The sequence below is a fragment of the Cnephaeus nilssonii genome (assembly GCF_951640355.1).
Source record: "Cnephaeus nilssonii genome assembly, chromosome: 3".
Lineage (NCBI taxonomy): Eukaryota > Metazoa > Chordata > Mammalia > Chiroptera > Vespertilionidae > Cnephaeus > Cnephaeus nilssonii.
Window position 1 is genome coordinate 101944506 of NC_137074.1, and position 25145 is coordinate 101969650.

General features: G+C 40.0%; 2 protein-coding genes across 9 annotated transcripts in view; one reads left to right on the plus strand and one right to left on the minus strand.

Moving 5' to 3' along the window:
• MED12L (mediator complex subunit 12L) overlaps positions 1–25145 on the minus strand; it is a 420881-nt gene that overhangs the window by 66872 nt on the left and 328864 nt on the right. For 6 of the 7 annotated variants that reach the window (XM_079766910.1, XM_079766915.1, XM_079766913.1 and 3 more), the window contains 11 exons: positions 24514–24657; positions 21897–22060; positions 16812–16943; positions 12024–12251; positions 11301–11442; positions 9827–9947; positions 9358–9459; positions 8491–8604; positions 4443–4642; positions 1134–1322; positions 77–151 (listed from right to left, as the gene is read on the minus strand). In XM_079766910.1, the coding sequence (XP_079623036.1) occupies positions 77–151; positions 1134–1322; positions 4443–4642; positions 8491–8604; positions 9358–9459; positions 9827–9947; positions 11301–11442; positions 12024–12251; positions 16812–16943; positions 21897–22060; positions 24514–24657 (1611 nt within the window). The remainder of the gene's footprint in view (positions 1–76; positions 152–1133; positions 1323–4442; positions 4643–8490; positions 8605–9357; positions 9460–9826; positions 9948–11300; positions 11443–12023; positions 12252–16811; positions 16944–21896; positions 22061–24513; positions 24658–25145) is intronic. The other variant, XM_079766912.1, reaches the window with a different exon arrangement.
• Positions 1–25145, plus strand: part of P2RY12 (purinergic receptor P2Y12) — a 51063-nt gene that overhangs the window by 8047 nt on the left and 17871 nt on the right. The gene's annotated exons all lie outside the window — the stretch shown is intronic.

Genomic DNA, 25145 nt, shown 5'->3' on the forward strand with positions numbered 1-25145 from the left:
ACTTTATCCTCAAAGGTCAACATGCTTTGCTTTTCATACAATTTTATACACATGCATGCCCTTCAGATATACTCACTGGGTCCTTCAAGCACTGCTTAATCATTAACTGAAGTTCTAGCCAGGACTGCCTCAGTGTCCACTGCTCAAGATTCTGGGGAAAATGGAAATAACTAAGACATTAAGGACATCACGCATGTCTTAAAACATAGTAATTATAGGCAGTTTCCCTATTTCAAGAAAGAGTAGAATAGTCACACACAAGAAGGGATCTACAGGCACCCCTGCTTTTCAAAAGTTTGTGTTAAATGCCCAGCCAGCGTGGCTCAGTGGTTGAGCATCGACTTATGAACCAGGAGGTCACAGTTCGATTCCCAGGCAGGGCACATGCCCGGGTCTTGGGCTGGACCCCCAGTAGGGGGCGTGAAGGAGGCAGCCGATCAATGATTCTCTCTCATCATTGATATTTCTATCTCTCCCTCCCTCCTCTTCCTTCCTCTCTAAAATCAATAAAAATAAAAAAGTCTGTGTTAAGTATTTCACTTTTTCTTTTTAAATATTTTTATTGATTTTTAAACAGAGAGGAAGGAAGAGAGAAAAACAACTATGTCAGAGCAGAACATCAATCTGCTGCCTCATGCACACTCTTCCCCTCTTCACCGGGGATCAATCTGCAGCCTGGGCATGTGCCCTGACTGGGAATCGAACTTTCAGTGCACAGACAACGCTCAACCAACTGAACCACTCAGGGCGGGCAAGCACTTCACTTTTAGGAAAGACCTACGTTAGCCTGTTGTCGCTAACAGAGTGAAATTGGAGAGTGAGAAAACAGTGCTGTGCTTGCTGTGCAGTCAGCTGTGATGGAGGCAGCGGGCACCCAGCAGCGAGGGTAGCCCGGCACCAAGCCCCTTCCCCGGAACCACACACAGCGCTCAGCATCCAGCCACCATGGTTTTTAACCCATGCCTGTGAGCATCTGCTTTATCTCGACTTATTTTGCACATTCGTTAGCAAGATGTGTCCTAAGGCATAAGAAAAGCCTAGAGAGCCTGTAAGAATGCTACAGTCATTTTTGATATAATTACAAAGAATGTGTCAAATCAGAGAAACATAATCTTTAAATTACGGTCACTCACCTGAAGAATGCGCTTAATGTGCTGTCTTTGCAGGTTGTCCCCCTCAGTACATTCTTTAATGCCATGAGGATAACAGATGAGCTGCAGTAGTTTCTGTGCTTGCATATTTGAAAGCACAGGGTCCAATATTAGTTCTTTGTCTGTGCACAATCTTTCAGGTTCTTTTAAGCAATGTTCTCCTACCCATTCCTAAAAATCATACAGCAGTTAGATTGGTAGGCATGGGCTTTCTACATGCCTATGTAATATGTACTAAGTTCATGGCACATAATGGAATATAAAGCAGATAGGAATCTTCCAATTAACAAAATAATTACAAAATGGTGGCAAAAGTTTTTTTAAAAAAAACTTTCTGAGTATTTTAAATTCTTAAAATACAAAGTGAAACCTTGGATAAAGGAAATTTTAAAAAACAGATATGCAAACAAAAAGGAAAGAAAAGAAAGCTAAGGAAAATATTGGTATGTGTTTCAATTGGAAAATGGGTTCTTGCTCTTTCAACTGTTTTACAATCAGTGTTTTTTAACTTGCCATATGTAACTTCCCACATGTAAGGGCAACGAGTCTATTTATAAGATGCCATTTTTTATGAAATGCATTATGCTATGTTCTACTAAATAGAACACAGTACAACATTCAGAAAATTGTCTTCCTGTTTGATATTACAATGTTAGTATTATAAATAAATGTTTGTGCATATCTATCCTCTGTACAATTGTTTTCTCAGGATAAATTTCATAAAGTGCAATTGCTGGGTTAAGAAGTATAACAAAAATTTAAGGCTATTGATGCATATGGCTAATTAACCTGTGGAGAGTTTCCACTAATTTAAATTGCTATCACCTTTTCTTCATCAGTTTTTCAAAGAAAACTCTTATTTTAAATGAGGTAAGACTTTGTCAATTGTTCCTGAGCCCCATCCAGATCTGTTTAAATTGAAACCTGTTTCTTAACCACTACACCAGTGACTAAATGCTGATTATCCATTAAAATCACCCAAGGACCTTGTTAACAAAGCCTGGGCCCTATAGCAAATCAATTAAGTCAATCTTAGGTCGTGGGACCAAATAGCAGTCATTTTCTTAAGGCATCAAAAACAATTTTAACTCCTTAGGTAATTCCAATCGCTCTCACAGTAGGGAACCAATGCACAAGCCAACAACTTCTTAATCCTATATAATAAAAGGCTAATATGCAGATTATCCCCTCTACCAAGAGTTCAACTGGGAATTCAACCATGGGGGCGAGGCCAGCTGGCCAACCACCCATGGCCCCTCTCCCTGGCTGGCCCTGCCCCTGATTGCCCCCCACCATCTCGATCAGGGGTTGGGCCGGCCGGCCAACCTCTCGTGTCCCCTCCCCCAGCTGGCCCCACCCGATTGCCCCGGGTGGGCCGGCCAGACCCCACTGGTGTATGAATTTGTGCACCAGGCCTCTAGTACCTATATAACTATTTAGCTAACTTTTACCATGGTTATAATATGCCTTATAAAAACATGACCCTGTCAACATTTGGAAAGTAAAAAAGAAAATATATGGTATGCCTTGATTCTTTTAATAAGAAAGGAGAAAATTTTTTTTTAATATATGAAAAGTTAAAGCAGAAGATAATGAAACTGATCACCTAGGGCAGGGCGAGACAAAGGGTAGCAGGGATAAGGGAGAGAGGACATATCTCTGAGTACACCATTTGCATAGTTGGCCTGTGCTATTCTAAAGACAGGGCTGGGCAGGGGAGGAGGGTGGACTTACACTGAATGTAAACAGAAACAGATAAAAATAAATTCTATTTCAAGTGAGAAATATATCCACAGTGAGGGAGAAAGTTCAAATGACTTCTTAACATAATACAGTAAACTCTTAGGGAAGAACTACAAACAAATCTTCAAATCCTTTTTAGTAGGCTTGTTTTTCATAGTGGTATGGGTATAGCAATTCTGAAACTATTACAGGTATACTATAAAATAAAGCAAACGAGCAAAGGGTTAATGTTATTGGGAGTGGGGTTCTTAGTGTGGAAGAAGGCAATATTCATGTGGAATGGGGAACACAAAGGACTTTGTGGGGTTGGATTGTAGGTAAAGATATCAGTATGAACTAATGATTTACACACACATTTATGTATATAGATATGATTTTCTCCTTAGCTCTGTCTGCTGAAAAGCCCTAGAAACAATGAGCACACACAGTGCCTTGATCTTGGTTTCTAAATACCATCCTGTGCTAAACAGAATCAAGGTTCTACAGAGGAATGAGCAATTCTAGATCTGGGGCAGGGAAAGTAAAAAGGAGCCAGAAAGTTAAAAAAAAAAGAAAAAGATAAAGATAAAGACATATCAAAATAACATGAAATCCATCATGAAAAGAGTCTGGAAAAGTCTGGGCAATTTGAACATGAACATAATCAAGGACAGTAAATCATAATCTATATGGAAAATTAGTAAATATAAGCAAGGGCGGGCTTTTCCTTAGGGAAGAATGCAAACTGGTAACTGGAGAGAGGAGGAGTTTAGAGAAAAATCACCAACTTGCACCCATCACAGTAAAGACTGGTTTGGACAAGAATCAAAATGGATGCTCAATGGGAGGTGAGAGAATTTGATGAGAATATTTGCATTGTTTTAAAGTGTCTCTCCAAAGACTGCTTATTAATTACAAGGAAAAATAATAATTATGCAGTAGAGAAATTTTGAATTCATACAATGGAGACATCTTGATAAGGTTAACATCACCAATGTGGTGCAAATGGACATCATGGGCCTTCCAATGAGAGTATCCGAGAAGAACCCAGCATTATTGCTGCAGTGTCTAGTTAACAATGCATAATCTGAAGCTAATCTACAGGAAACTTCACACGAATCCAACATAGTTGGTCCCACTGACAAAATTGGAATGTGGTCTATAGGTGAGAAAAATTTACTGTACTAATGCTAAATTTCCCAAGTTTTTTTTAACTGTATTTTATTTATGTTAACAAACACTAAAGTATTCAAAAGTAAAAAAGAATAATGTATGCCAACTACTCTCAAATGGCTCAGGAAAAAAAAAATTAAGCATATGCATCCATACTGACACACACAAATAGAATTATAAAGCAAATGTGGCAAAATGTAAAAAGTTAGTGAATTTGTATAAAGGTATACTAGAGTTCTTTATTATTATTGCAACTTTTCAGCAATTTGAAATTATGTCAAAACAAAGCAGGAAAATAAGGACCATCTATGTACACGCTTTATACAAGAGTGAGATTCTCTTTCCAAAACAACAGTTACATATTCAAAGTTAAAGGCCAATTAAATCTGCAGATACCTGTTGACAGATAGTTCTCAGTACATATCTAGCATATTCTTTTAAGTTGGCTGTTTCTATGGAAATGCTTCTCCCACATGATTTTGCAGTTTGTGAGGCAGTCCAGATATCATCAGCATTCCCATCACGCCGCAAACCCCTCATGGTGAAGTCATCGTTCTTTAGAGAGCTGACACTATTATTGCCAATTTTGGCATCTCCTAAATAACAGAATCACAAAACCAAAATCACACACATTCAAAATATTGCCAATTATTTGAGAAGTAAATGAGACAAGCTTTCAGGAATTTAAAGTATGTGAATGGTATCATTGCATAGCTGTGCAGCAAGGAAGAGAATGGATCAAGAGAATAAATGCAAGAACCCAGAGAAGTTTCATCAGACATGGAAAAAAAGCAAATTGAGTTCAAGACTCAATCCTTACTTTGTTTATAGAATTATGTATGCTTTCAATAAACTTGGAAAGGCCATTTTGAATCACACTTAATAATCACAGAACACTGATTTCACCAATATTTCAAGCATCAATGTATTCAAATTCATTTGACTTATAGACAAGGAAAAGAAGGGTTACTCACCCTGCTAGATGTCCCTTTTCCACTTCTTCTCTTACAATGACTTATTTTCTATCCATAGGTCAAGAGAAAAGTTTTGCCTTAGCCCACCTTACTATCAACTTCTTGACAAGAGAGATTTATTTCCCTGGGAATGGAAAAGGGCAATGCATACTAAGGAAGCCCTGGAAAATAGGGCATCCATTGAATAACCCATGTCTTTCACTTTCCTTTCTGTAAACACCAACTTAGAAAGAAAACTTCATTCTCACCAATCTCTAATATATTCAACTAAAATGAAGCTAAGGAAAGTGTTTTCCTTACTAAAAAAAAAAGTTCTGGGGGAAACACTGAGCAGAAAGATTGACTGTCTAGATATAAGAAATCTTCTCTAGCTATGAAAGACAAAGAACTGTCATATTTTGCAGCTGAAAGAATAAAATTATTTTGGTAATAAACCTTGCCAAATGACAACAGAGCCCCCAAACTTTGCCTGTTTACCCACAGAATCATAAGCTTTCAGAGAAAAAATTTCCTGGAACCAACAAATGAATTTACAGGAGGCCCTCAGAGCAAAACCAAGCCCACGTCAGTGCAAAAAGTCTTTTAAAACCTATAAGTCAACTAGGAAAAAGTTTTGACTCTGATGAAAAAATAAGAATTGCTTATTGAATATTTACTTATAAAATCATTAAAAGGAAGGGAAGAATAAAAATACATTTCAACTCATCAATATCTTCATATATATTATCAAACATTTCTCATTAAAATACATGGACAAATATTACCAATTTCACTTTACCCATAGGAGTTTATTTAATTCAACAGAGTTCTTTAGGAGTTGAAAGAAAGACCAGATTCTGTGTGTATCAAAATTTAGCATGCTTTTTAGTGATATAAACAACTATTTTTACACCTTAAGTTAAACTGCTATAGACATTAGAAACCAAATTCTATATAACAGTTCTATTTCTCTAACTCAACATCAATGCTGATGGACAGGACTTGAGAGAACATTGGTTAGAGCATGTGAGATAGATAAGTTAAAACTTCTGCAAAAACAAAGAAACAAACATATCTGCTAGTCCCAGACTAGGAGATCCTCAAATCAGTATAGATGTTAGGATGACCTGGAGGTTGTACCAGAGCCTTCTACAATCATATAGACCAGTGGTCGGCAAACTCATTCGTCAACAGAGCCAAATATCAACAGTACAACGATTGAAATTTCTTTTGAGAGCCAAATTTTTTAAACTTAAACTTCTTCTAATGCCACTTCTTCAAAATAGACTCGCCCAGGCCGTGGTATTTTGTGGAAGAGCCACACTCAAGGGGCCAAAGAGCCTCATGTGGCTCGCGAGCCGCCGTTTGCCGACCACGGATATAGACAATAGAACATTAGAACAGTGTTCAGTGACAGCCAGGCCCCACGCTCTGCTGACATTCAACAGGCCTAATCCTGACTTGGGAAGCAATACTTAGAAAGCTGTAGATTCCTCCAAGAACTGAAGCCAATGAAAACGCTCAAGGAGCCCAGCTGGGGTGGATCAGTGGTTGAGCGTTGACCTATGAACCGGGAGGTCACAGTTCAATTCCCGATCAGGGTGCATGCCTGGGTTTTGAGCTCAAACCACAGTAGGGGGAGGGCAGGAGGCAGCCAATTGGCGATTCTCTCACATCATTGCTGTTTCTATCTTTCTCTCCCTCTCCCTTCCTCTCTCTGAAATCAATTAAAACATATCTTTAAAATAAAATAAAAAGGTCAAGGAGAGGCAAAGAAAAATGAATTGGTGATTGTACATGGATAGTAAACTATGGTTTTTTGGATATTTAAAGAGGTTGGCCAATTTTACTTGGGATCAAACCAGTCCTTCAAACCAAAGGGACAATGTCTAAATTGCACTCATCTTGGTTTCTGCCATTAAAATACCTATCACTTAATGCAGTCACACTTCCAAAATTAGTTTATGGGAATTCTTCTATTTAGTTTCTCTGATGAACATTAGCTACCACAGTAAAAAGGTGAATCCCTAACTTCATGGTTATGTTTATGTTTGTTAACATAAACAAAATACAGTTAACAATGGTCTCTACCTTTTATTATTAAACAGAACTAACCAGCCATCTTTCCTTTCAAATATCATCAGAGTACAGAAATTTTATTATTGAGATGATCATTTAATGTTGGCTGTATACACAAGCTCCTGAGCTTAGAGGAAGGCTGTAGCCCTCCATGTGACTTTATCTTTTTCTTTTTACTTAAAAATTCCTGGGCATAATAGAAGCATCATGTATGTGTGTGTATACATACATATGTATGCATGTATATGTTACATGTACGTTATATGTGTGTATAGGTGTATGTTTATTTTTAGATGCACATTTAATAATTTGCATGTATGTGTATATGTATGCATGTGTGTGTGTACATGTAGATATTTTTAGATGTACTTTATTTTATAATATATTTCTTTATTGATTTCAGAGAGGAAGGGAGAAGGAGAGAGAGAGAGAAACATCAATGATGAGAGAGAATTATTGATCGGCTACCTCCTGCATGCCCCCTTCTGGGGATCGAGCCTGCAACCCAGGAATGTGCCCTTGACCAGAATCAAACCTGGGACCCTTCAGTCTGCAGGCCGACGCTCTATCCACTGAGCCAAGCTGGCTAGGGCTAGATGCACTTTTAATCATCTGTTTTATGAAAGCCCTGTTTTCCTTCTTCGTCATCACCAAATAATACTTTCCAAGAAGTATAAAGGGATAGTCTTTATCCTCAAACATGTTCTTTAAGACTCATCAAAGACAATTCTTATCCATGCAGTAACTTCTGTTCTAATGAAAGGGGGCTCCTTAAGAACATAAGAGACAATGTTTGTTTAGTGAAGGCCAAAAGAGGGTACCCAAAGTTGGAATGAGATAGTGTGATTCAAGACTTCCCAATCATTCTCCTAATTTACAGAATAAAAATGTCTTAAGGCATCGCACTATAAATTAACAGAAAAGGCAGTGCTACTACTCTAGGAGGATGCATATACCAATAAAAACATAAAATACATCTTGGTCATTATAGATTATATAAAAAAACTATGGTACAGGGTCACAGTGGAAGCAGAAACACTATGATTAAAATCCAGGTTTTCTGGTGATTTACTCCTAGAATATAACATGGGATTTAAACCTTTGGCTAGGTCATCAAGTTTTCTGTGTCCATCACAAAGTGTGGCTTATGCCAACAGATGAAGACAACACAAGCCAGGAGGTCTGAGGATCTATTACATCAGAATGAGATAGCATGCAGTTAAAACTCCACCAAAAAAAATACATTTAAACCCACCAGTGTTGTAGGTTAAATACAGACTTCCTGGAGTACAACTGAACTTGGACTTGGGGAAAGCCAACAACAACAACAACAACAACAAAACATTTCTATTAATATTAAATAGAATTAAACTTCTGGTGATTAACCAAGCTTAGTGCCAAGATAGTCTTACCAAGCATCATAATTGCTTTTAAAACAGCAAACACTGCTCCCACTTCGATGCTGTTGTGAGCAGCAGCTAAAAGGTGTCTATCACAAGATGATCTTATTCCAGGGAAAGGTTTGCCTATGAGAACAAGAACAAGCCTTTCATCGTCTCATCACCATTATTAACAGTGTTTTGTAACCATTTACAGTCATAGGGCTTTTCATTGTTAGACTGAGGGCGCTTAATTGCCATTAGCTAGCTTTAATTGATGCTTCATGAATTCACTAAGAAACACTGCCAGCACCCTGGACTTAACCTTTTCTTTTTTACTATTAAAATAATAATGTCTTTGTTCCTTAGAGAGATGTGTCAAAAACATTAGGATTTTCATCCATTTATTGCTGATGGCCTCTCTCTCTCTTCTCCTCTCGCTCTCTCTCTCTTTCTACACACACACACACACACACACACACACACACACACACACCCTAACATGGAAATGATCTTTAGGAACAGACTTCACCAGCATCCTAGATTTTTTCCCTTACTAAAAACATAAATGAATCATGCCCTAAGCTGCTATGCTGTGGTTCACAACTAACATGGATAGTATGTTAGAGGATCACGCTGCCCACCAGCATGGCTGGCCTAAGAGCAAAAGTATTTTTATTGTTTATTAACTCTGGATTTGAGTTTCTCAACACATCCTGATATTACATAAGTGAAAGGTGCTGACAGCCCTCTCAGTGGCATCACTACACCCCTTCATCACCCTCAAGCAGGCCCCCCAAAGTCAGGAAGGAAATTACAGGATGAACAGCCTACTTGGTCATTTGAGAACCGGTAGCTGCAAATGAAAACATAATCAGAGGTTTGGGGCTATCAGCTCACCGGCTGCTTGAGGTAATAAGCAGGCCTGGGGGGCTCGGAAGAGATGGAGCAGGAGGCGGCAGGTCATCCTGGCCCCGGGCTCGGCATCCGCGTCTCCACAAGCTGGGGAAGAAGGATTTCCAAAGAAAGTTTCTTCACGTGTTCAAGAACAAGTCTTCAGGCTTGCTATTAAGCTAAACTTTCTGGAATAATTTAAAACGTGCTACTTATGGTAAAAAGTAAGGCACCAGCTACATTTTCCTGAGAAACCCGAATGTACGTGCTTCCTCAAAACCAGGTACCAACATCCAGGGAGTCACAGTGCTCTGTGCAGAACAAGATAAACAATTCTACCACCTTTACCTGCAGGCCACACCACGGTCCAACGCGTGTGCCCTTGAATACTACCCTCACTGGGTTTCACTAGTTAAGACACCATCCCACCAAGACCAGCATCACATGCCCACGGCCGTCCCGGACGCCGCCTCACCTGCCGCGAGGAGAGAGGGCAGTGCCACGTGCTGCACGACGTCCTCCAGGGAGAAACACTGTCGTGCTATCAGAATAGCAATGAAAGTAGCTAGTGAATCATGGAATGAAAGGTCACTCACCTTCAAGAAAAACATTGACACGTTTTAATACCTAACACCTCTTCAGTAACAGCTAAGATTAATATCTAAGAGAATGTAGGCAACACCAATGAGGTTTCAGATCCCCAAATGAGTGCATGAAACTTAGCATGAGTATTCTCCTCTAGGCCTATTTCTACTTTATAAGACAACGAATGAGGTTTACCCACATCCCAACGCTGCACGAAGACACCGGGCTTTATGTTGAGTATAAATGATTGAAAAAGAAAACAATAAGAAAAAAAATCAAGAAATCCCTAAAAGATGTAGCAAAAATACAACTTTTCTGCAAATTTCAGTAGGATCTGTCATTTAAGAGTAGCCATTAATAAGCAAAGAAAAACCTGGAGGTTGCCCTAGTTAAAACACAAGCCTCAGGAATGGTTTGGGGTTCTATTCAGGGATAACAAAGTAATGAGTCTTTAATATAATTAAATTAGTTTTAAAAACAACTCTGCAAATTTACAATTGACTCTTAAATTTTAAAAGAGAGAAAAGTGGAAGAAAAGTTAATTCATTCATAATATAAGCTCTACCTTTACAGATTTTACAAGACTTTGGCAGAAAATAATAATAACAATTTAAAAAACCATCTATAATAGCAGCCTTCATATTAAGTTTTAGTATATGCCAGGGAGTGTAGTTAGCAATCTACAAAAAATCACCTCATTTAACAGCACAACACCATGAGGTTGATACTACTGTTAATTCCAATTTTACAGATGCACAAACTAACCAGAGTTAAAGTATAACAAAACAACTAAGAGATTAAGGAGCAGTGTTAAAGATAAAAATATGTGTCTTTTCTGTCTAGAAAAGCAGGCCACAGGTTGGAGTTTGACATGCCTAAAATCTTAGGGAGACACAGAATGGAGTAGGGCTGTCCAACCCAGACTTGAGATATCAGAACTAGGAAGTTCAACTTCAACTGGGAGGTATTTTTTTAAAACGTATAAAATTGTTCTATATGTACGATATAGTAACATACAAAAGATCATACCAAGAACTGATAGGCAAAAATAGATAAAGAATCAAGATGGATTTTTAAGAAATTCACATATCACGCATATGATATTCTAGGAACTCTGTGATATATAATGGGTATATTTTCATCACTTCCAGACACAATCACTAAGAAAGACTGGATGCCCCAATGAATCTGAGCCTGGACATTCTCATGCAACACAGCACCAACCACACTCTGGTGTACTGCTTAAAGTGAGAAAAGGAAAAAATATTTTATATTTCAGTTAAGGGTTGAGTCAATTAAAAAAAATTACTCACTAACTAAATATTTAATTGCAGTTGAGTTTTTTAGTGCAAAAGAACACTTACATCTACTGTGCAAAGTACATCATTGAACCCCCACACGTGATTGGAAGAACAGCAGAGAGCCTTCAGAACGCCCAGCCACTCTGAACTAAGAACAGTGCAGCATGCTGTCAGCTCGGAGGAGAAATTGGCTATGTCATTAATCCTAGAAAGAAGAAAAAGAACATACACCGTAGAAAGTCACAAAAAAGATATACTACATGTAACATACTTAAGAACACATATTTCACTACATAAACAAGTCATTCATTTCTTATAGTCAAGGATATAATAAATACCCACTTGACAAATAACCTAGTAGAACCTGGAGAAGATAAATGTGAATGGCTTTAAATGCTTTTTTGTTTTTAATGCTGGTAAACAACAAACTATAACCATTACAGATGTCAATTACATATTTTTACTCTGTGAAAAAACCTGACCTATATAATGAACTTTTAAGAACATAAAAATTATTTTTAGAAACTATGTAATTTAGGTAGGCCTAAATACAGTATTTTAAAAATATAGGCAATTTGTATTTGTATTTTTTTCTTGTATATGTTTTTGTCTCTTGGGTTAAGGAAATCATAGTACAGAGCAGATAAAATAATATCCCCCCCCCAAAAAAAAAAAAGAAAACAAAATTCAGTTGTCAGCCTAGGCAATTACTAAGGAAGTTAATTTCAAAGTAGCACCAAAGCAACAACTATGGTTAGTCATAAATTTCAGGGTAACTCAGCTCACCTTCCAGCATCCTGATGGCCCATACATACATTCATGAGTGTATTGCAGACGAAGCTATAGCGATTGGCCGCGTTGTCACTGAGGATCTTGCCTAGCATAGAGTAGTTGATGCTACAAGCTGAAGGATTCTCAATAAAATCCATCATGAAGTCCGGATCCCATCTCAAGTTAGAGTTAGCAGGTATCACATTATTATATATGGTCTGCTTAACTTTTGAACAGGCACTACTGAGGTTACAAGAAGAAGAGTTAAGAAAAAAACGAGAATAACTAGAAAGTTAGTTAATTTAAGGACAGATTAAATGGTAGCAACTGTAATGTATTCTTATAAAAGAGTCACATTGAGTTCTTGATTCCAATTTCTTAACAATCAGCACTAAGCACAGTGCCTGGAATGTATTCGTTGGTCAATAAGTAGTTGCTGAATGGGTTGTGAAGAACAAAACAAGAATAAGAACTTCGTTATTAATCTTAATCATTTTCTAATTTTTTTCTACATTTTATATGTTTAAAAAACAAAAGAATTTACTAAGGCTTTCAACAACTGTCTCCAAACAGTAGTTGCAAAGTGTTATTACTTAAGAATAAAAATAGGTTAGACTACACATCAGGAATAATTCAGGGTGTAGTCGTAATTACATATCCTGCAAAACTATCCCTCTGGGTACAGCGTACCCAGCGGAGGTCCAGCGGCCACCGGTCCAGCTGTGAAAGAGAAGCTCATCCCCGCCCGCCAGGAGCCTGCATGCCAGTAGGGGGAAATGGATGACACACAAATTAAATAAGAGTGAATAAACTATTATTTCTAAAAGTTTGTCATGTTCTGTCTTGTAGCAGGATTAAGAGATTTTTAAGAGGCTGGCCTATCATGAAAACAGAGTATGTTTCAGTGAGTTGTATCTGAATATGACATAGAATGTTTGAAGTACAAAGGGAATTAGAAAGTATCTGATCCGCCGAAACCGGTTTGGCTCAGTGGATAGAGCGTCGGCCTGCGGACTCAAGGGTCCCAGGTTCGATTCCGGTCAAGGGCATGAACCTTGGTTGTGGGCACATCCCCAGTAGGGGGTGTGCAAGAGGCAGCTGATTGATGTTTCTCTCTCATCGATGTTTCTAACTCTCTATCCCTCTCTGTAAAAAAATCAATAAAATATATTTTAAAAAAAAAAGAAGAAAGTATCTGATCCAATCTGGCTCTGCAGATGCGGCTGAGGGACAATCTGATTTCATGTATCCTCAGCTGTTCCTGCCTATTGCTGTGGACATGAGTTCATAAGCAGCATCCACCTCTGTTCAAGAGCTCTCTTATGCAGCAGAGTCTTTTTCTTTTAGATTAACTTTTTGGCAGCACATTTATTTGTGATGAAGGCAACATATGGCTTTTTACCCCTAGTGTCATACACCTACATAAATAGTAGCCAGAAATGATTTCTTTAAAAATGAAAAGGCATATAAATAACACTCTTTACCCTAAACTGTTGCCACTGCCAACTGCATTAAGAAAACAGAGATTGTTCAATTTGTTGTTTACCAAAACGTGGCTTCAAACCTCCTCCTTCAGAATCACCTCTGGGTGGTCTGTTAGCCATAAAGACTCCTGGACCTCTGTAGGTTACTGAATCTGTATGTTTAAAATGCTGTTTCAGGTAAATCTAAGTGCCAATAGTGCTTGGGAAGCACCGGTCCATTAGAGAGGACTAAATCTACCCACTAAATGGCAGTAATTGTAACCTACACTATCTTTCTTTCCAGGTAACTTATGTAAAAACTCCTCAGTGGTCACTGAAGGATGCACATTTACCATCTCAAGTTATGACCTGCTCAAAATGATGGACGCTATGTAGTCTTCAGGGCTTTTAAAATCTCCAGTTTCTGTCTTAACCACTCTTGCCAACTTTCTACTTAACTTTTCTTTCATTCTCACTTAGCAATAGTTCCTAATTTGTTTCATTTTTTTCACTAAAGATGAAACAAAATCAAACTTTGCTCTTTGCTGATTCACTCCCTAACACCACGTCCTTGGCTTCCTCCACCTCCCCATTCAGAGTGCTGGAGCAAACAGTCTTCTGCACGTAGTGAAGCATCGTCTATTTTATTCGGCTTCCCACTTAGTTCTAACATGCTATTCATTCCTGTTCTTAGAAACAAAAGAATTCTCCCGACCTCCAGCCAGGAATGCTCACTTTTTCTGAACTCTATGGCTCATGGGAAAGTCTCCTCACCCTTCATTACTAGGCTTCCTGTTTCATGTATTAGTCTCTTTCCTGGTGAGCTTCTATGTTTTATCAAAAAGTCAGCTGCAACCTCGGTCACTCTCAGATTCTTACCACTCTCTGTGGCAGGTATATATGGATTTAAGGAAATAACCTAGGTATTTCTCTTCTGAAATAGCCTGTTTCAAAAAACCAAATAGACTCCGATAGAGTGATGAAAGCAACGTATACCTGGAGGCCAAAATTACTTATGTTCAAATCTAAGTTTCATCATTTATTAATTAGGATGAGGAACAATCATTTGTTGATAGGAAACATCATTTCTACTTCCTGGGGTTGTTGAGCGGAGTAAAGATCTTGCTGGAAATAGCCCAGCACCGTGCTGGGCACAAGCAGCAGCTCAATCAGTGGTAGGTGTGAATGTGTCTCCCAAACATTCCTCTTACCCAACTTTATAGATGGTGTTTCAGATCCAGTTATTAAAACTGGTTTATTAGTATATTAACAGAAATCTCTCTGCATATGTAGCTTTTGTTGGACCATATTTCTTAATCCCAAACTGCAAATAATATCTGACTTCCAGGTTTCCTGGGACAGCTGCATTTCTCTGCCACTTCTTAATGAAGGGAACCTCAGCCAGTGTCACAGCTGTGGGGCACCCCTGTGCTGATCCCGAGCAGCCCTCAGTGCGAGCTGGTCTCCTAATCTCCACGCACCCAGGTTACAAGACTGGAACAGACTCATTGCACTGCCCGGCAGGAGCATTCGGGCTCCTGGAGCTTTCCTGGGAAGTTCACTATAAAAGCAGGGCTGATGCACAGAGCGACTCATGTGTGAGAAAGCTCTCTAAAAACTGTCAACTGACAGCAATGTGTGAAAAAGTAGCAGAAGGAGGGTATTACTACTCTTACATCATTTCTGGGGAAAGATGTTCCGTAAGATTCACTCAAACAGTATCCCTGTTCTACAAGGGATTATTTTGAAACCTAACTCATTTTATGAAGACATACTTTCACATTTTTCCCTATTGATATCATGAAAAGTTTCATGATATTTTTGTATATATCTCTTATCCAACAGATATTTTTTGAGTGCTTCCTATGTGCCAGACACTCTTCTAGGTACTGGGGCGTAGCAGCGAATAAAACAGAAAAAGTTTCTACTGTTGGTAAGTTTACGTTCTAGGAAGGAGAGAGATGATAAATACATATGCAATGTGCCAGGGTTAGTGCTAAGGTCAAAGAATGACAGTGTAGGCAGAGGGGGATGCTATTTAAAATGGGGTGGTTGGGCCCTCGCTGGTTTGGCTCAGTGGATAGAGCATCGGCCTGCAGACTGAAGGGTCCCAGGTTTGATTCCGGTCAAGGGCACATGCCCGGTTTGCGGGCTCGATCCCCAGTTGGGGGTGTGCAGGAGGCAGCCAATCAATGATTCTCTCTCATCATTGATATCTCTCTCTCTCTCTCTCTCTCTCTCTCTCTCTCTCTCTCTCTCTCTCTCTCTCCCCCTCTCCCTTCCTCTCTGAAATCAATGAAAATATAATTGTAAATAAATAAATAAAATGGGGTGGTTGGGAGGAAAGCCGTGAATGAACTGTGGACGTGAGCATGCAAGTAACTAGGGAAAACAAAAGGGAGGTAATAGCAAGTGCAAATGCCCCACAATGGTTCTCAGAGTGTCTGAAGACCAGGAAGGAGGTGCACATAGTTAGAATGGAACAAGGGGGAAAAGGCAGAAGAGAAAATCAGATCCAGTAGGTCCTAAAGGCTAGGTAATGACTTCAGAGGTTCTTATTCGAATAGATGAGAAGCCATTGGAAAACTTTATTGTTCTTGTTTTAAAAGGGTGATTTTAGTAGATGTGTTGATAATATTCTCAAGAGTCAAGGAGGCAAGTGGGGAAACCAGTGAGAAGAACTACACAATGGTCTAACCAGGAGATGACCATGGTGGTCGTGACCGAGCAATGAAGAGTAGTCAGATTCTAGGGACTATACCTGGAAGGTAGAGCTGGCTCACAGGATTTACAAACAAATGGGTGCAAAATATGGAGCAGAGAAAACCATAACTGATCATGCTTTCCTTACCTCCTTCTAGATTCTAAATTTATTTTGCCAGTTATGACTGTCTCCTATAATTAATCATCTGAGTTTCCTCGAAATAACATTAAATAAGCATGTATTTTCCAACATCTGTGTACCTGTGGGGGTAGCAAGTGCTAAGATGCAGAGAATGAAAGGGAGTCAGGGATGCTGTTTCAAACAGGATGGTAAAGGAAGCAGAGAAACAAATAAAGTGAGAAAGTGAGTATGCACAAAAGTGGGAAACAATGTTCCCAGTGAGGTAATAGCAAGTGCAAAATATAAAATATTGTCTCACAAGTTTATCTCAAAATCGCAATCATAGTTAAACACGCATTTGTAATAAGGTTATATATACAATGAAAGGTAACTCAGTATGAATTCTGGCAGATATAATTATGACTTTCACTATTAAAAAGGATGACAATATTGGTCGAGTCACTAATAAATAGAGATATAACCCTACTCCTATTCTTTTGATTTTCTTCTACCCACCTGAAGAGGTCTCCAAATTTACTTCTGAGGTGGCTACATGACACGTAGAGATCGTAGAGGTAGGCTAAGATGCATCTCTCAGGAGAAGAGCACTCTGAGGGATTCACAACATGCTTTACCACACTACACAGCCTGAGGAAAGAGCATGTGAGGAGTGAAATGCACATGTTGCTAATACATACGCTACTGTTTAAATCTTTTAGAGAATATGTCCATTTATTACTTGTATAAAAAAGTATTAGATTGTTGATACTAATCATTATAACAATAGTAAATAATTGAGAAAAATGTCAGTTTATTATATTAAAATACTAGATATATTTTTAGAAAACTTCAAAAATGGCATTAACAACAAGAAAAATAGAAATTCCTCCATACAGAAAGTATATATGAATGAATTCATCAATTAAGTTGCTGTGACTAGAACATAAAGGAATGTTAAAGTAGAGAATCTCCCCTCAGCAAAAAGATTCACTAATTCAGATCGAATTTTCAACGATCCCCAAATCTACTTCTTTCTTAAGGAGCAATTCTTAACCAATAAATCCGGGAAATCCATTTTAAAACCATCAGCTGGTGCTCACATGAACCTGGTGAATTCACAGTTAGAGGTCACATTTCCCTTGTTTCTCCAAACTAGAAACAAATTTACATTAGTTTATCTCATATAAAACCCAAATCCCCTTCCCCCTTAGTAACATTCTCTGAAGTCTTTCAGTTCAAAGCACCATTGCTGCTGTAATCTGTGCCATTTCTCCAAATCCTAACTATGGCCTCTTTCACCCCAGTTCATACAACACAGAAGTTCATACAACACAGAGATAAAAAAAATGGTCCAACCCACTCTTTGTGAGTCTGGTGCCACCACCACCTTGTATTCTGTTGTAGGATTCGGCCTATGACAGTGTGATGGTTCAGATTATTAACGCTCAAATGGGCTTTAGAAATGAACTGACTCATCTCCCTCATTTTACAGAGAGGGCTCTAAGGCTCAGAAAGTAAAGTAACCTGCTCATAGGCTAAGAGTGAGTCCACAGCAGATCCACGAGAGCTTAGGTCTCCACACTCCCAGGCCACAGTTCACTCTATTATTCAGGGAACAGGGTGAAGCCAGAGGGAGCCTAGAATACTTAGGCCAAGAAGGAATCACAAATACCAGATGTGGAACTCAGGAAAGTACAAGAGGCAATATAGCATTCCAAACTCTATGAAATGACATCAGCAAATGGGGCCAGTGGGCAGCAGATAAAAGCTGTCAATTATAGCAAAAGAGTCACATACTTATGAAAAACAGATTCAATCAACAGTTAACTATATAAACAAAAAAATTCCAAATATAACCTAAAAAGCAAAGAATTATTTTGTAAATAAACATTTATTGGGAGTATAATAGTCAATGTTTGTAATAGTCAATGTTTTCCTCATTTTTTTTTCACTTGCCACAGGAAAGAAAAACATTTTATACTGAGATCCAGTATATTCATTCGTATAAGTACAGAAAAACAAAATAATAGTTTTGGGTAAAATACCCTTACTATGTATGATAAAGTAAAAATATAATAAAGTTAATATTAAATATGATTTTATGAACATTTTATAAAATAATTTTAAAATGTCAAAATAAGTAATACTGAAATTAATTTCAAAATAAAAAAAAATAAAAAATGTGCTTGTCAAAAATCTATTATATTCATTTGATGACCAACTAATGAGTTTCATGCAGTTTAAAAAGTATGGTATAGATTAAACAGGATGAGTGAGCTCCTAGTTTGAAAGACTTTCAGCAGCCTGGGAGAGTTTGCTATGTGATGTTGGGTATATCACTTCATCAAGCACTTCCTTTAACAAGCCTGAGTTTCAGTTTCTTCTTTGTTTTTTAAATTTGAAAACAGGTTTATTATTACCTTGAAATTAAAATATGAGTGTCCGTATAGGATGTGTAAGCTCATTTGGAATGCTGAGTTTCAGTTTCTTCACTTGTAAAATGATATTAATTTTCCAACTTCACAGGGTAGTTGAGGGCCATATTAAACAGTCCTATATTTCCTGAATGCTAACATGTTAATATTTTCACATTTGAAACTATCTGGGATATTTCAGATTTCACTTAATAATCTTCATGCATAATTAATGTTATAGCACTTCCTTTTCCTGAGAAAGCTGCTGTTAAATGGATGTTACTCTTGAATAGAGTATAAATTGATTACATGTATTAGACCACAACAAAGAGTACTGTCGAACCAAAGACCCCCATGTTTCTTTTGAACCCAGGAGGAAAATGGAAGAAAAAGGAAAACAGGTTGTCTTTTTTTATATAAAGCCTGGAAAAGGAGTGAGTCTTCGGTGGACAAAAAGTAGCTCAGTACAGGGTTTTTTGAGAGCTAATTATTCTACCCAGGTCCCTGTAACCTCAGTCTCTAATGGGGATGGTATTAGGTAATTATTAACCCACTAGTAGTAGTAGAGAAAACCTCAGGCTACAATTCTCACAAACCAAAAAGACTAAGAATCAAGGAAGTCACTGTTTCGATTATCTTATAAAAAAATAGGTTTAGTTTATTTAAAACAATGAAGTTAAAGAAGTAAATCTCTAAAATGATAATGCATGCAAAGCTTATTTGGTGTTGGATTCTCCAAATATAAACTGAAATTACACGAACAAAAAAGTTGTCACATGTGTGCAAATTCATAATTACCCACGATGCTGGGTCGGGCAGATGGCAGAGTGCTATAAATGAGGGCTTGTATTCGTAGAAACCAGGGGGAAGAAAGTAAGGCAGGATGGTAAAGAGAAAGGGAGGAAGGAATCACACATTTTTTAAAAAAGAAAATACTTTTTCATGCTTATAACTCTTCTTTGTTGCATGTTTTCTTACAAAAGTATTCTTTAACTATATTATATCTCTTTATTGAAATAAATATCAATACTATTTTTCTCTTAAAACTACTATAATATTTTCATCACAATTATACATTACTAGAGGCCCGGTGCACGAAATTCGTGCACGGGGGGGGGGGGGGAGGAGGGGAGGGTGTCCCTCAGCCCAGCCTGCACCCTCTCTAATCTGGGACCCCTTGAGGGATGTCCGACTGCCCGTTTAGGCCCGATCCCGGTAGGATCGGGCCAAAACGGGCAGTCAGACATCCCTCTCACAATCCAGGACTGCTGGCTCCCAACTGCTTGCCTGCCTGCCTGCCTTCCTGATTGCCCCTAACCACTCCCCTGCCAGCCTGATTGATGCCTAACTGCTCCCCTGCCAGCCTATTTGCCCCCAACTTCCCTCCTCTGCCGGCCTGGTCACCCCTAACTGCCCTCCCCTGCAGGTTTGATCACCCCCAACTACCCTCCCTTGCAGACCTGGTCCCTCCCAACTGCCCTCCCCTGCTGGCCTGATTGGCCACAACTGCCCTCCCCTGCTATCCATCTTGTGGTGGCCATCTTGTGTCCACATGGGAGCATGATCTTTGACCACCTGGGGGCAGCCATATTGTGTGTTGGAGTGATGGTCAATCTGCATATTACTCTTTTATTAGATAGGATAGAGGCCTGGTGCAAGGGTGGGGGCCAGCTGGCTTGCCCAGAAGGGTGTCCCGGATCAGGGTGGGGATTCCCTTGGGGCGTGGGGCAGCCTGGGCGAGGGGCCTGTGGTGGTTTGCAGGCCGGCCACGTCCCCCGGCGACCCAAGTGGAGGCCCTGGTATCTGGGATTTATTTATCTTCTATAATTGAAACTGTGTAGGCTTGAGCAGAGGCCTGGGCTGGCCAGGGTGTGCAGGAAGCTTGGCTTCCTCCATTGCCGGGGAAACCCAAGCCTCCTGCTCACTCCGTGGCTGCAGCCATTTTTGTTGGGATTTATTTATCTTCTATAATTGAAACTTTGCAGGCTTGAGCGGAGGCCTGGGCTGGCCAGGGTGTGCAGGAAGCTTGGCTTCCTCCATTGCCGTGGAAACCCAAGCCTCCTGTTCGCTCTGTGGCCGCAGCCATCTTGGTTGGGTTAATTTGCATACTCATCCTGATTGGCTGGTGGGTGTGGCTTGTGGGTGTAGCAGAGGTACGGTCAATTTGCATATTATTTTACTAGAGGCCCGGTGCACGAAATTCATGCACGGGGGAGGGGGGAGGTGTCCCTCAGCCCTGCCTACACCCTCTCCAATCTGGGATCCCTCTCACAATCCAGGACTGCTGGCTCCCAACTGCTTGCCTGCCTGCTTTCCTGATTTCCCCTAACCGCTTCTGCCTGCCAGCCTGATCACCCCCTAACCACTCCCATGCCAGCTTGATTGATGTCTAACTGCTCCCCTGCCAGCCTGTTTGCCCCCAACTTCCCTCCTCTGCTGGCCTGGTCACCCCTAACTGCTTTCCTCTGCAGGATTGATCGCCTCCAACTGGCCTACCTTGTAGGCCTGGTCCCTCCCAACTGCCCTCCCCTGCTGGCCATCTTGTGGTGGCCATGTTGTGTCCACATGGCGGCAGGATCTTTGACCACATAGGGGCAGCTATCTTGATCTTATGTGTTGGAGTGATAGGCAATCTGCATATTACTCTTTTATTAGATAGGATAGAGGCCTGGTGCACGGGTGGGGACCAGCTGGTTTGCCCTGAAGGGTCTCCTGGATCAGGATGGGGTTCCCTTGGGGCATGGAGAGGCCTGGGCGAGGGGCCTGTGGTGGTTTCAGGCCAGCCACGCCCCTGGGGACCCAAGCAGAGGCCCTGGTATCTGGAATTTATTTACCTTCTACAATTGAAACTTTGTAGCCTGGAGCGGAGCCAAGCCTCCTGCTCGATCCATGGCTGCCGCCATTTCTGTTTGGATTTGTTTACCTTCTATAATTGAAACTTTGTATCCTTGAGTGGAGGCCTGGGCCCGCCAGAGTGTGTGGAAAGCTTGGCTTCCTCTGTTGCCAGGGAAACCCAAGCTTCCCTTCTGGTAGCCATCTTGGTTGGAGTTAATTTGCATACTCGCCCTGATTGGCTGGTGGGCGTGGCTTATGTAGTGGAGTGATGGTTAATTTAAATATTACTCTTTTATTAGAGAGGATTAGATAGGATAGGATGTGAAACAGTAATAATACTTAATATACCAACCCTTCAAACACCTGGGCTGTTTGCTCGGGGTTCAGGATCAGACAGCTGTGATAGCGCCTGAGGACAGCCACGATGCAGACACAGAGGCCCGTGGTGTAGCTGCCTGCCAGGCTGGAGGATTTCAGGAGCAGTTCGGCTTCCACGACACTCAGCTCATTTAGTAACTACAACAACAGAAAAGATTGGATAAAAATGTAGCTGCCAAAGCAAGTAGGAAAGCATTTATTTTTAAAAACCATGCATGTATTGAGTCATTCTAGTAATACTTTATCTCGCCCCTTATCCTGCCCCAGGACCATGTACATATACAATGATTTTCATTTTTTATCCTTTACCAAATTATGGAGTTTTTCTTTTATGTAGACAGCATAGTACATGTAGTCAGAAAGTATCCAATACTAAAATAGTTACCAACACTATGGCAGCCCAAAACTAAAGCTCTAGACTGAATAATTTCAGAGAACATCCCACCTCTCACTTTTTTCTCCTTTTTCCCTTCTTTTTAATAAAACAGAGATTATTAAGAGAATAAGCAATAGAAATCAACTTTCATTTCTATTTACTAACAATGTAAGATAAGAAATATACTCAAGTATATATATATATGAAATATAGCAGGGCAAATCAAAATATAAAGTTCTATTTTTTTGCTCTTAACCTAAAATATACTCTATTATAAATAGCAAACAACCTTTCATCTTTCTCAAAGCAAAGTAATAAAAGACACCAAAAAAAAAAATACCCTCAAAACATTCCCATTTTTTAACCTTTTGCACTCGGATGTCGAGTGTGACTCGACACGGTTAGCATCGGTAGCAGCTCGTATGTCGAATTGTATTGAATGTATCAATAATTTGAAATATAAAAAAATCCAAATAAATAAGTTTGTATGAAAAGAAACTCCAGTTTTTTATTCTATTGCCGCACTTTGTAAAATCTGGGATATTTAAAAAATTAAATCCCGAGTAGAATAAAGGAATCGAGAAAAAAGCAAGCGAGTGCAAAGCGTTAATGACTATTACTAGTACATACACTGAGTGGCCAGATTATTATGATCTCTGAATGCATAATAATCTGGCCACTCAGTGTATATCCTATATAATAAAAGGCTAATATGCAAATTGTCCCCTCGACCAGGAGTTCGACCAGCAAGCAGGCCAGCCAACCACCCATGCACCCATGTCCCCTCCCCCTGGCCAGACCCCACCCATGCACGAATTGATGCACCGGGCCTCTAATAATATATATATATATATATATATATATATATATATATATATATATCTCCTATCTAATAAAGATGGAATATGCTAATTGACCATCACTCCATCACAAAGATGGCTGCACCCACTGCTGAGGCCAAGTTCCCATAAGGAGCCTTAACGAGCAATCAGCAGGGACCTGAGGCTACACCCTCCCCTGTCCCCGTGGGGCTTGGCAGGTACCTCAAGGTGTGCTTCCCGTCCTGGTGCTGGGCTAGGGGATCTCAGGCTGCTCCCCCCGCCCCAATGCCAGGCCGGGGAACCTCAGGTCACAACCCCCACTAGGTGGGGCTTGACAGGGGACATCAGGCCACGCCCCTCACCCGGCGGGGCTTGACAGGGGACCTCAAGGTGCGCTTCCCGTCCTGGTGCTGGGCGAGGGGACCTCAGGCTGCTCCCCCCGCCCCAGCACCAGGCCGGGGGACCTCAGGCTGCGTCCCCCACCAGGTGGGGCTTGACACGGGCCTTCAGGCCACGCCCCCCACCCCGGCATCAGGCTGGGGGACTTCAGACCGCACCCCCCACCCGGCGGGGCTTGACAGGTTACCTCAGGCCGTGCCCCCCTGCCCCAGCACCGGGCCAGGAGACCTGAGGCTGTTGCCTCCCTGCCTGGCTGGGCTTGACAGGGGACCTCAGGCTGTGCCTCCCATCCAGCGGGGCTTGACAGGGGACCTCAAGGTGTACCCTCAGTGCTGGGTCGGGGGACCTCAGGCCATGCCCCCCGTCCTGGCGCCAGGCCAGGGGACCTGAGGCTATGCCCCCTGCTTGGCAGGGCTTGACAAGGGTGGGACTGGCCGGGTCTGGATCTAGCCCAATGGGGCGGAGACGGCCGGGTCTGGGCCTCACGCGATTTTGAGGTGCATGTGGTTGAGTGGGGACTTGACTCTGGGTCCCATGGTGTGCCCCAGATTCTGACAGGAGGAAAGTTTTCATATACATTTTACTAATTTTCTTTCATCTCTAACACTTCTATTATAGAGAAAGGGCAAATAGCAATATTAAATTATTTCCTCTAATTAATCCCCTTTTAATGTGCATGAATTTCATGCACTGGGTCACTAGTGTGTATATATATATATATATATATATATATATATATATATATATATATATATATTGGTCAGATTATTATGCATTCAGAGATCATAATAATCTGGCCACTCAGTGTATTTTAGCACAGTATTATAATTATTTAACTGAAAACTATGAACACAGCTGCAATTAAAAAGCTATTTAAATACTGTTGATTCAGAATGTCTCAATTATTAAAAAATGCACAGGATGGCTCATTTTAATTGTACAATGCCTGGTACATTTGCTTTCCTAAAATGAGAGAAGCAGGGTCTCTGTGGCACCTGTATTGAGAAGTCAATTAGTCCATTGATGTTCAATGCTGGCTCCATGAGGTCGAAGATGAGCTGAATATGGTGAGCTAAAGGGAGGTGATAGGAAGTCCCGGACGCAAAGCTTGTGATCTGCTCCAGTACATTGTTAGAGATCTGTGCAAAAAAGGTGAAAATACTGATAAGACCAATATCCAAATAATTTTTATTTATTAAGAAATTTAAATTTATATGTGATTCTACTTAGAAGACATTTAAATCCTATTTCTACAGAAATCTAAACCATGCACAAATTGACTTCCTTACTGCAACTATAACTGAAGAAATAAGCCAAGTCATCATAAGATCTAGACCCAAATGTCCTAATGGTAGATAACTAGAAGTATTAATTAATTTCTAGATAATATCTATTTGAATATCAATGGATTTGTAAAATAAAACAGGGTTGGTTTCTTCTCAACTGTACTTTATTTATCATGAACAGATTTCTCCCTTATTAATAGCAATGTAGGACCATAGTGTAAAAACATAAGCATTACATTAGAGATATTTTACATAATGTTGATTATTACCATAAGGTAAAAATATTTTCAAAATAAAAATTAATTCTTCTGAGGAAGACAACCTAACACTTAAAACTGAGC